The 11,668-nt window shown below is 47.0% G+C and overlaps 2 protein-coding genes across 2 annotated transcripts; one reads left to right on the forward strand and one right to left on the reverse strand.

The window, feature by feature from the left end:
- Positions 1-398: 398 nt before the first annotated feature.
- Positions 399-5,554, forward strand: EMWEY_00048720 (long chain acyl-CoA synthetase, putative; the record flags this gene model as incomplete). The annotated part of the gene is made up of 13 exons (XM_013479410.1): positions 399-525; positions 764-926; positions 1,107-1,187; positions 1,377-1,474; positions 1,797-1,871; positions 2,118-2,199; positions 2,698-3,113; positions 3,454-3,576; positions 4,058-4,206; positions 4,370-4,547; positions 4,781-4,870; positions 5,039-5,107; positions 5,303-5,554. Coding segments are annotated over 13 exons (1,903 nt in total), but the record flags the coding sequence as incomplete, so codon positions are not given.
- A 1,748-nt stretch (positions 5,555-7,302) lies between these two features.
- On the reverse strand, positions 7,303-10,604 carry EMWEY_00048730 (hypothetical protein, conserved; the record flags this gene model as incomplete). Its single annotated transcript, XM_013479411.1, has 10 exons — positions 7,303-7,593; positions 7,724-7,853; positions 8,030-8,056; positions 8,384-8,472; positions 8,647-8,700; positions 8,970-9,229; positions 9,394-9,433; positions 9,700-9,781; positions 10,245-10,354; positions 10,584-10,604. The coding sequence occupies 10 exons, from the start codon at positions 10,602-10,604 to the stop codon at positions 7,303-7,305; spliced, it is 1,104 nt and encodes a 367-aa protein (XP_013334865.1).
- Between the last annotated feature and the right edge of the window lie 1,064 nt (positions 10,605-11,668).

The raw sequence follows: 11,668 nt of genomic DNA on the forward strand, positions 1-11,668 counted from the left end.
ATTAATATAATATAATATAATATAATATAATATAATATAATATAATATAATATAATATAATATTATACATATATACATATAAATACAAAGTATAAGTGTAAATCTAGGTGTAAATATAAATGTAAATACACAAATAGCATATATGTATGTACATGCATTTGTCTATAGAATATATCTATGCAAACAGTGCTGTTCTGCATGAATGTACGACGTATGCTTATATCTGCCGCATATGATGTTTACATAGTACACCGGTAATACTAAAACTATTGAGTTTATATATTATGTCTGGCGGTTCTGATGGTGGGGTTTGTTGTTTATTTGTCCATCTCTCTATGGTGAGGGGTGTTTGTTGGAGGAGCTTGCAGCTGCTGTTTGCTCTTTTGCCTCCCTTTCAGGTACTTGCTGCTCAAGGAGGCGGCGACTATCTTTGGAAGAAACTTGTATGTGGGGGAACGCCGGCCAATTAATAACGGCGACTCTCAGGCAACTCTCTCTGACTTTAAATACTTCACATACGCAGACGTGAGGAAAGGGTTTAGGGTTTGGAGTCCAGGGTTGGGGGTATAGTCCTCCTCAAAGTTTAGGGCAGGAGGCTTTTACAATTTAGGGTTCTGGGTTTTGGCTTCGCAACGTGATGGGGGCACTTTGGAGGTACAGGCACTGCTTGTACAGATGGCGCATGTTTTGCAGTAGTGCCAGTTTATTTAGGCTTATGGATTGAGGGTCTAGGCTTAGTGGTTTAGGATTTGTGTGTCTGCAGACGCTGCGCATGGTAGAGTCTCTGGGCCGGGCGCTCGATCAGGAGGTAGATGTCCCTGTTTCTCATTACGAACAGGAGGGTTCGAGCACCCCTCCCAAACCCTTGAGGGTTCTGGGTATCTGGTCAAGAACAAGGATGGACTGGAGGCTGCTTGATTTCGCAGGCAAGGGTTTAGGGTTTGTTCTTGGGTTCCCCTTGCATTTTGACTTGGCTGGGAAGTTGGAGGCCTGGGAACGTAGAGGGACTGTGACAATACCACTTGCCCCATTTGATGGGGGCAAGGGATATGGGGAGTCTCCAGTCTAGGCTTTGGGGGTTTAGGTTCGGGGCGTGGTGTTTGCAGCGAATTACCGGGGTATTGTCACAGTCCCCCTCTACGATACGCTGGGAGAGCAGTCGGTGAAGCACATCGTTCAACAGACAAGTAAACGCTCAATCGTTGATCCCAGGCCCTAGACCCTGAACCCGTTGAGCAGAAGGGAATCCCTATAGTCATCCGTGCACGGCTTCTTTTGAACGCTGGGTCATCGGCGGAACGCAGTTTCGAGAGAAAAGAAGTTAGGGTTTAGGATTTAAATGTTGGAGGTTTGGTTTTGGGATTTTTTGCCTGCAGAAATGCAGGTGTTGGCTGCGGAGGGCTCTAAACTAGACGCAGCATTGCGACTTAAGAAAGAAGGATTTCCCTTAAAAGCAGTCATTTCATTTGACGAAGTGAGACTGCGGTGCATGATCTTTGGGGCTTGCAGTGTATACGTTTTGGATCTTGGTCTGACCTTGCCTTGTCTTCTTTGGGTGTATATCCGCTTTAGCTGTATGCATGCTTAACGTTTTACCTCTACTATCACTCCTCCCGCACTGAGCAAACGCATCCATCAACACCAGTAGAAGTTTTCCTCCTCCTAGTTGCCGAGATGAGCTATCCCCTATCTTCTCATGCGTCATCATGCGCAAATATGCCTGCATGTTGAGGCTTGGGCTGCGGGATGCATTGATATTGGATAGTCGTTTACGCTCTCGGGTTTGCGTTTCGCAGCCAACGAAGGAACAGGAGGAGGCGTTCGCAGAGGCAGGAGTTTGTCTTTACCACCAGGAGAAGCTAAGAAGAAGGGCAAGCAACGAAACCCTAAGCGAGAAATGCTAACCTCCCCAGCACTTTACTTCACTAGCAGAAACCCTTTATACCCTGACTAACCCCAAGCTTCCCAATTAGAGAACTAACTTGTATACCCCAAGCTTCCCAATTATTGAGAACTAACCTGTATCTGCAATCGCCGAACTTGGATACATCGAATACCCTGGAAGGCTTGGGGTCTACGGCTTGGTGTTTAGGATTCTGTTTGCTTATATCCTGCAGTACCTCACGATTGCTGACACCAAGACGCCGGAAGAGCTCGTGCCTTCCCTGGACGACATCTGCACCATCATTTTCACCTCAGGTAATCCACCTGCAGGCTATCCATCATGCTGGGCTTTTCCGTGCAATTGGATTGACTTTATGAAAACGTCCTAATGAATTTCTGATTCCAAGGAAGTGATGCATGATGAAATATCATGAAAATGTGATAAATCATGAGTCGTGCATGATTTCGTGAAATACTTGTGTTTTCTAGAAATATATGTGGTTTCGAGAAGTGTAGTTCATATTAAGACGTGTTTGTGATTTGCTAGAGTATTTGTGTTTTCGATAAGTGCTTGTGGCGTCAAGGAATGTTTGTGGTTTCAAGAACTGTGTGTGATTTGGTAGTGTTTGTGGTTCCAAGTAGTGCTTACGATTTGGTAGAGATTCATTGAGTGCTTGAGATTTTGTAGAGCGTTTGAAGTTTCAAGAAGTGTTTGTGATTTGCGTGAGTGTTTGTGGTTGCAAAGTGTTTGTGGTTTGCAAAAGTATTTGTGGTTGCAAAGTGTCTGCGTTTGCTGTATATGCTTGTTTTCAGGAACGACAGGTCTGCCAAAGGGTGCAGTGCATACGAACGGTTCGATGCTGTCGTTTGTCGGTTCTTATTTGACTAGCTGTAACCGCATGCAGGTGCGCGTGGGGGACAGCACGCTGTCGTATTTGCCTTTGGCGCACATCTACCAGAGAGGTGTTGAGTTGGTGGTGACTTTGTTGGGAATTCGTGTCGCGTACTATAGCGGGGATATGCTACGTCTAGCAGAAGACGTACAACTATCAAAACCTTCTGTCTTCATCGCGGTGCCCCGAGTATTCAACAGAATATCGGGGAAGATCAACGCTGGTATCCGACAGAAACATCCCTTCGTTCAATGGCTAGCTGCCAAGGCGCTTGATGCAAAAAAACACAAGTACCAGCAAAATCCATCGGCCATCTCAAGTTTCTTTCCAGATCTTGTCAGTTGATGCAAACGCAGCACAAGCACGGTTTCCCATAGAACCTGGCATACCTTAACATACACCTCAACACGCATACACAAGGCCGTTCGAGCCACTTGTGGCTTGAGCACACAACACCGATAGAAACTGTCCTCTGTACCTCCATGTAGATCCCGTTGATGTCCCGCAGTTAAACCTTGCTGCTGCACGCTGAACAGTAAACCCTCGAGATACACATTCTGGTGCCCGCACCACCAGCACGAACAAGGGTTGCATATCATTGGGGTTGGGGAACCTGTTAGCTTCGTCAGGGCGTGGGCTAAGATTTAGGGTTTAGGGCTTTTGGTTTGTGTTGCAGCTGTTTCGCAATATCCGAGCGAGCATGGGAGGGAACATTCGGACTGTCTGTGTGGGCAGCGCCCCCATGGACGCGCAGCAGCTGCTTGAACTGCAGATGTATTTGTCTACCGTCATTTGCGAGGTAAATGAGGCAGAAAAAGCCAGGAAGCGGCAAAAAGGCATACGACGTGACATGAGGAGACACAGCGGGATATAGAGCGATAGAATGAGGGAGGAGACACGAGCGCACCACAAATACACACGCAAAGGCAGACAAAACTACTGTAGAGACAAATAGGGACGAGGAAAGAAAAGGCGACAGACACAGACGAACGGAGTGGTTACGGAGGGAGAGCAACACAGAGAGACACATGAGGAGGAGACACAGAGACAGACACAGAGGAACAGGGGGACAAACAGGCAGGCTAGTCAAAAAGAAGGCGCGACAGAGGGAGGGGTTAAGTTCTGTATCCGTGCTCGTAGTTGTGTTTGTGTCTTCGTTTGGAGAAGACCTCATATGTATGGATGCCGTTGCTTGACAGGCTGTCTATCCTGCATATTCTGGCTTGTCTCTTCTTTCTTACAGTGTTAAGGTGTCTCTGCTGCTGCTGTTCTTGCTGCAGGGTTGGGGGATGACGGAGACAGGTATCTCCTTTTTGCAGCACTCCAACGACAGCAGCAAAGGCACAATTGGGGGTCCCCTTGCTTCGACAGAGTTCAAAGTTGTCTCCCTCCCAGAACTGCAATACGACGCAACGGCGAATCCTCCGAGGTGAGGACGACAGCGGGGTTTAGGGTTTGGGGTTTAGCGTTGATGCACAGTGGGTGTGCAGGGTTTGATTAACAGGGCCTTTCGTTGCGATTGAGTGGGTGGTTGTGCACCGAAGGCTGCCTTTGAGGGTTTAATGTTTAGGGCTCAGGGTTTTGCGCTGCAGAGGGGAGCTCCTGGTGCGGGGACATAGCCTCATGAAGGAATATTTTCTGTCACCAGAAAGAACAAAAGAGACCATTGATGAGGATGGCTGGCTCCACACGGGAGATGTGGTGGAGATACAGCCAAGCGGTGCTGTGAAGATCATAGACAGGGCAAAGAATGTTTTCAAACTTGCTCATGTATGTCTCCAGATACCTCAGCTGCTCTCTCCTATGTGCCCTTTCCACTATGGTGCTGCTGCTTGTCTTTAGAATGAATAGTGGCATACAGGGACAGGCGAGGTAATTGCCATTCATTGCGTAGACGGTTTGCGTGCTTACTGATGTGTTTGCTTGTTGGCTTGTTTGTGCTGTTGCGCGTTCATTTATGCTTTTATTATATCTACTTCATCTCGTGTATTTGTTTGTCTTAGGGAGAATACATCGCGCCGGAGCGTCTGGAGAACATCTACAGTAACAGCCGCTGGGTCGAACAGATATTCGTCTATGGAGATTCGTTAGAGGTGTGTCCACAGCTCGATGGCATTCCCTATTTCCTCCCCGGTAGAGGCAGTAGCTCTGTGCATAGCTGAACCCTCCTAAACCCTGAATCATATTCCGAAGTAGGTGCCAGATATTAGGCTTAGGGTCTAGGGTTTAGGATTTGCGCTTTTTGCGGTGGGGCTGTTTAGGCTGCACTTGTTGCCATTGTCGTCCCTGCATCTGCGGAGGTGCGGAAGTGGGCGGAGAAGAACAATAAGGTGAGGGGTTTAGGGTTAAGGGAAAGAACCAAAGATGTTTGATTCTTTAAGCTTGTGGTTTAGGGTACATACCAGAGGCCGCTGGCGATTTCAAGGTGCAGAATGCAAGATTTGGAGCAGCCTGGGGGTGAGGTTGAGATCTACTCTAAGCCAGGGTTTAGTGTTTAGTGTTTGGGTTTTGGGGTGTATGTGCAGGGTGGAGAACCATATTCGACATTGCTGTCGGACGCGGCTTTGAAGAAGGAAATCGTGCAAGATTTGGAGGTTTTAGGTCGTCAGCAGCTTAAAGGATTTGAAATAATAAAAGCAGTTTTCCTAACTGAAGAGGCATTCACCCCTGAAAATGGCCTAACAACCCCTACTATGAAGTTGGTGCGGCACGCAGCGAAGAAGCGATTCTTGAAGGAAATCCGCGAGCTCTATGCGGGCTTGAACGCAAGCAAATGAGAGCAACAACAACCAGAAAATATTACTTCATTATTCCTACCTACCAACTTGAAAAATAGAAAAAAAGAGTCAAATATATACGTAAATAAGTAAACATCTTGTACATCGGTGTTTGTTTCCTGTTGCGCCTTCGAACAAATATCCACGTACACAAATATAGCCAACCAATTATGCATTTATATGTTGCTGCGTGCGGACGCATGCATATACAATATACATCAATAATGCCTTATATACACACAACGCATTCTGCGTATTCTAAACATGCATGTTATGAACATATTTTATATATATTCAATATCTTATATTGCAGATTGATTATATCTGCAATATATTATTGCTGAACACGTATATTGTCTATATTGTATGTATATGTAATATGCATATGTATGTAAATATACATGTCTATATAATTGATTAGAGGTGGGAGAGGTATTGCTTCTACAACGAGGATGCGATTTATGTTTTGCTCCGAGTTGAAGCAATTTTTGCCGCTTTGTGACTAGAGAGGGGTTTGTTGAAGACTTTCAAATGCCTTGTTGAAGTAAGGAAAGGGGGCCGCCTCTTACAGGGGGGCCTTCCGAAGCCTACGAAGGGGCCCACCAGTAGACCTAAGGTGGAGGCCCCTATAGACCTAAGAAGGGGGCCCCCTTACGTGTAAGGAGGGGGCCCCTTTAGACCTAATAAGGGGGCCCCCATACACCTGAGAAGGGGTCCCCTAGGGTATAAAAGGAAAGTTATCCTCCCGTGTTAGCCTAAGGAGCTGGCCTTCATAACATAAAGTACATTGGGAGGACCTCTCTGCTGCATAGGGGAAGCCAGCGAAATACTTGAGGGGTTGGAGTGTTTGCTTGTATTTGCTGGCACTGGTGATGCTGTTTTGAGGTGTACATGGCTATTGAGGTGTATATGCTTTGAGGCGTGCATGCATGCTTTGAGCTGTACAGGGAGGTGTTTAGCTTGTCTAGCAAATTCCAAGGACAACTTCAGCAGCAATTATAAGCTGCGGAGGGCGTCTAAGATGAAGTTCTATTTACGCTTGAATAGGCAAAATGATCGCTTTTGCATGCACCCTAACAAACATAAACCTTCACTGTTTTCCATGCACCCAGCACAGGTGCGCCTGCTGGGGTGTGTGGACAGCTGCATGCAAACTTCGCTAGTTGTCTCCCAGAGGGTTCGAATGCATTTACTAATCACTATAGGCATCCAATGGGCCGAATGACCTCCGATCAGGGTTTGAGGTTTAGGGTTTACTTGGGTACCTGCACCCCCTCCAGTTACAATGCAACTACTCGAAGTCTTATCACCGCAGAGCACGTCGCAGCATCAACAGCAGCAGTCACAGCAACCCCACCAACACATCACCATCACAAACACCTTTATTCACTGTTCGACCAGGCAAGCCCAGGGAAAGCAAACTGGGGAACCATCCGGCTGGCTGCTTATTCCACAATTGGCTAGCTGGCTCTCTGCTTAGTTAGCTGGATACTTAGCTAACTAGCTAGCTACCTAAGGTTCAACGAGTGAGCAGCTCGCCAGCTCGCCTAGCATATGGCTAGGCATGCAGCTAACCAGCTAGCTAGCTAGTTAGGTTGATGGCGCGTCTTGTAACTGGCTCGCTATCTAGCTAGCTCGCTAGCTACCAACATATCTAACTAGCTAGACATGTTGCTGGCTAGCTCGGCAGCTACATGCCTGACGATGTCGCGAGGCGGCTAACCGGAAGAATTGTTATCCCACTCGGCCTACAGGCCCCAGAGAGGGCTGGCCCAATCCTTCACCACGCTGTGATGCTGCTGCGGCTGTTGTTGCTGCTGTTGCTGCACATGCTGTTGCTGCAGCTGTTGTTGCTGCAGCTGTTGTTGCTGCAGCTGTTGTTGCTGCTGCTGCTGTTGCTCCAGCTGTTGTTGCTGCAGCTGTTGTTGCTGCAGCTGCTGTTGCTTCAGCTGTTGTTGTTCTTGCTGCTCTTGTTGTTGCTGCTGCTGCGCTAGGAGTCGGCTGTACATGGAGCTCCAGAGTCTGTCACCTTTTTCCTGCTGTGGACACAAAGCAAACCCTAAGCCAAACACACCCTTCAACTCTAAACCAAAACCTGGGGACCTAAGCACTCCAGCAGCGACAACTCATCTAACGAAGCTTTAGGGTTTAGGGTTTAATGCTGCTGACGGGGAGTTCAAGCTGCAGCTGTCGAGTGGGTTTCCTAGTTTTCTTCCTAGTTGTCGCCTTGAGATTTACATAACGCCGAATTCCATTTAAAGTCTTCTCCCGATAGGCAGCATCCCCATGCCACAAACGCCTAAACAAACACCCCAACCCCAAACCCTAAACCCCAGCTACCTCACTGTCAGACCTGGCACTACAACACCCGAAGACGTTGAGCATCAGGACCATAGAAAACCATAAACTCTAGCAAGTCTGAACCCTACACCGCAGAACAGCTATACCCTAATAAACGGCAGTAAACCCTCATACCCTAAACCCTCATGGCGATCATAGTCCCTAGGAAACACTCAAACCCTAAAATATAATGAGGCCTAATCACTAGCGAACAAAACAAAACAATCCTACTAAACTTTAAACCCTCATGAGCCCTAAATCGCATGAATTTTAAACCCTAATGAACCCAAAAAAAAAAAAACGTAGACGCTAAATCCTCTCTCCCACCACCAACTTGCATAGCTAAAATGAATCCAAAACTTGAATGGTGTTTAGATCTCCATGAACTGTGAACTGAACTCTAATGAATCCTAAACCCTGAGCAACTCTATATCGTAAGCAGCTCTAAACCCTAGTACTCTCTAAGCCTTATCAACTTTAAACCCTCACGCAATCGCATGGCTCAGTCTTCTTCTTCGTTCTTCTGAAAAGGGCAGTCTGCAGCTTTTCATTCTCGCCCGAAAGCTTTCGTCTTTCCACTGTGACAAAACCCCAAACCCTAAACCCTAAACCCTAAACCCTAGATGCTGGCTGCGTGGGGCAATAAGACATTAGTTACCATCCCCTCAGAAGCAGAACAACAGCAACGACTACGGTTTGCACCGCCAATGCCATTAACAAATGAATTAGGGTTTAGGGTTTGAATGCCTTACCTTGAGCTTCAGGGATTCAGATATTTTAGAGCGTCTTTCGTTGCTTGAATTGGCCTGCCAAACAATCAGCAACAACAGCAGCAGCAACTACAGCAGCAGCAGCAGCCACTGCTAGTGAAAGAGGGGAAACAACAGCAAGCCACCTGCCAGCAGCAACAGCCCCTCCAGCAACAGCAGGAGCAGCATGAAGCAGCAAACCAATCACCGGCAGAAGCAGCGCCAGCCAGCACCAAAAGCATCCGCAGAAGCAGCACCCAGCAGGAGCAACAGCAGCAGTAGCAAGAGCAGCAGCAGCAGCAGCAGCAGCAGCAACTGAGGCTCACCCTCGCCATAGCAGCGCAGACTCTTTGTGCGTACTCTTTGTTGCACCATTTTTCTTTTATCTTTAAGGAAATCCGCCGCCGAGTTTCTAAGCTTTGGGTTCTCTGAGGCAAACACAACAACGCCTTTAACCGCCTAGTGCTGCTGCTGCTGCTGCTGCTGTTGCAGTTGCTGCGGTTGCTGCTGCTGGGTTTTGTGCGGTTGCTGCTACTACTGCTGCTGCCGCCGCTGCTTCTCGAAAGGCCACATATCTCAAAACCCTCTGAATCCGAAGCCCTAAACTAGAAACACGAAATGCGACGTTCTAAACCCCAAACCCTAAATCATAAACCCTAAACCCTAAACCCTAAACCCTAGTTCTTCAGCGTACACTGCGCAGGGCATCAATTAGCACTTTTCTGTGTTTTTCATCTTGCCATCTCTCACGCAAACATTTAGAAAGTTTAGCCAAATGAGCGGCGCTCAGCTGTGCAGCAACACACAACAACCCCACCCTGCGTTTGCTGCTGGTGCTGGTGCTGTTGCTGCTGCTGTTGCTGCTGCTGCTGTTGCCCCTTCTCGCTGTGGTGATACACTTGCTGCTACGATGAAAACAACAAATCTAGCTGAGATGCAACATGTGCTTCGCACAGGAGTGTGGTTCCTATTGTTGCTGCTGTTGCTAATGCTGCTGCTGCTGCTGCTGCTGTTGCTGCTACTGTTGCTGCTGCTGTTGCTGCTGCTCGTCCTTACAACTCTAGGCTTTTTATCCTTTGGCTTTGGCGGGGGTTTCGGAGGGCGGGTAGCCCTAATCATCTCCATTGCACGTCGAGTCCTAAAGACAAACCCTAAACCCTAAACCCTAAATCCTAATCAGTGAGCTATAAACCTCCCTTCCAGATAGCCCGTAAACCCCATAGCCCTAAGCCCTCCCTTGACTCTAAACCCTCAACAATTGTTGTCTGAGCAATTAGGGTTTAACAATGAGGAAAATAAGGTCCTAGGGTTTAGGGTTTGCTGATACCCAGCAGCAATCTTCTGCCGCTCTGCTGCACTCCAGGGCCTCCCTTTGTTCCATGGTCTCCTCTTGGGTGCCGTTGCTGCTGCTGCTGCAGGAGCTGCTCTTTCTGCTGCTGCAGGTGCTGCTGCTGCTGCTGCTGCTGCAAGTGCTGTAGCTGCTGCTTCTACCATTGGTGTTGCTGCTGCAGTTCCTGCATCTACTGAAGCAGCAGCTGTTGATCCACCATCGTGTTGTTGCTGCTGCTGCAGTTGCTGCTGTGATGAACTGAACACCTTACTGATACGAAAGCTGCCCGCGTTGCTGCTGCCGTGGTTCTTGTGTCTGCTGCTGCTGCTGCTGCTGCTGTTGCTGCTGCCCCTGCCCCTGATAAAAGTAAGGTTTCTTGCACTAAGAAACCCAACGGGCATGCAACAGCAACGCCTGCTGCTGCTGCTGCTGTTGCTGCTGGATGTAAGCACCCCTAGAAGGAGTAGCAGCACCAGCATCGCATAACAGAAACGGTGCTGTAACGGTGGCCCCATGGGGGGTTCTCCTGGCTAGCTGCTAGCCAGCTGGCTAGCTGATAGCTAGCCAACCAGCTAGCAGCTAGCCATCAAGAAGCTCCTAGCAAACAAACCAGACAGCTGCGCTCTGCCATTATGGCTGTCGAACTGCTGTTGCTGCTGTTGCTGTTGCTGCTGCTGCTGGTGCTGCTGCCGTTGCTGCTGTTGTTGCTGCTGCTGTTGTTGCTGCTGCTGTTGTTGTTGCTGCTGTTGTTGTTGCTGTTGCTGTGCTGTGTCGTCTTGAAACAGTAAGAGATCGCCTACGTAGCTCCAATAGTAGGGTTAGGGTTTAGGGTTTACCTCAAGGGCAAACGGAGGCTTATTAGTGGGGTGTATAGACACCTGCCTCTAGCAAGAAAGAAGACGAGTAAGTGTGTGAAAACCCTAAACTCTTGGCATTAAAACTTTCGTGGCAAACCCTAAACCCTAAACCCTCGGCACTAAACCCTGGACCCTGTCCAGGCCCCGCAACAGTAGAGGGCCTTGCTGTGTGGCAAATGTCAATTAAAATTACAAATAAATAAAGTTAAAATAAATAATTAAATAAATTTTAGTGTTTATTATTAATTAGATGTGTTTAGCAGGCTGTTGGGGCTTTTTTGCTGCCGTGCATGCAATTGCAAGTCTTCTCTGTGTCTTAATATCTTATCTATATGGATTGTTTACTAAGCAGGTAAATTAATATATTTTTAATTAAATAATTTAAAGGATCTTTTAACAATTTAATTGAATATATTTTATAGGCAGCAATAACACCATATGCCCTCACCGTAAACACTACCCCCTAAACCCTACATACAGGCAAATGAACTATTCTCTGTCCAGTATATAATTATTATTAATTATTATATATATTATCTTCCCTCTATTATCCCTTTATTATATTACATTTCCGCACATATACATTGTATACCCCTTGTATAAACATTATACCTGCACTGCAGGGTTGAGGGTTGTACAAATATTCTTGTACCCCTTGCATGCATGCATGCATGCATGCAAATATTATTTATACTAACGTTTGTGTTCTTTCCTCATATAAACACCTCTATTTCTTGTCAATTTTCATTGTACTTGCTTGTACTCATGGCCTCATTTAATAAAGGGTATATTATTATTGTCTATCAACCATATATATATATATATATATATATATATA

Source organism: Eimeria maxima, genomic scaffold, assembly GCF_000499605.1.
Source record: "Eimeria maxima Weybridge genomic scaffold, Emw_scaff1113, whole genome shotgun sequence".
NCBI classification, from domain to species: Eukaryota; Apicomplexa; class Conoidasida; order Eucoccidiorida; family Eimeriidae; genus Eimeria; species Eimeria maxima.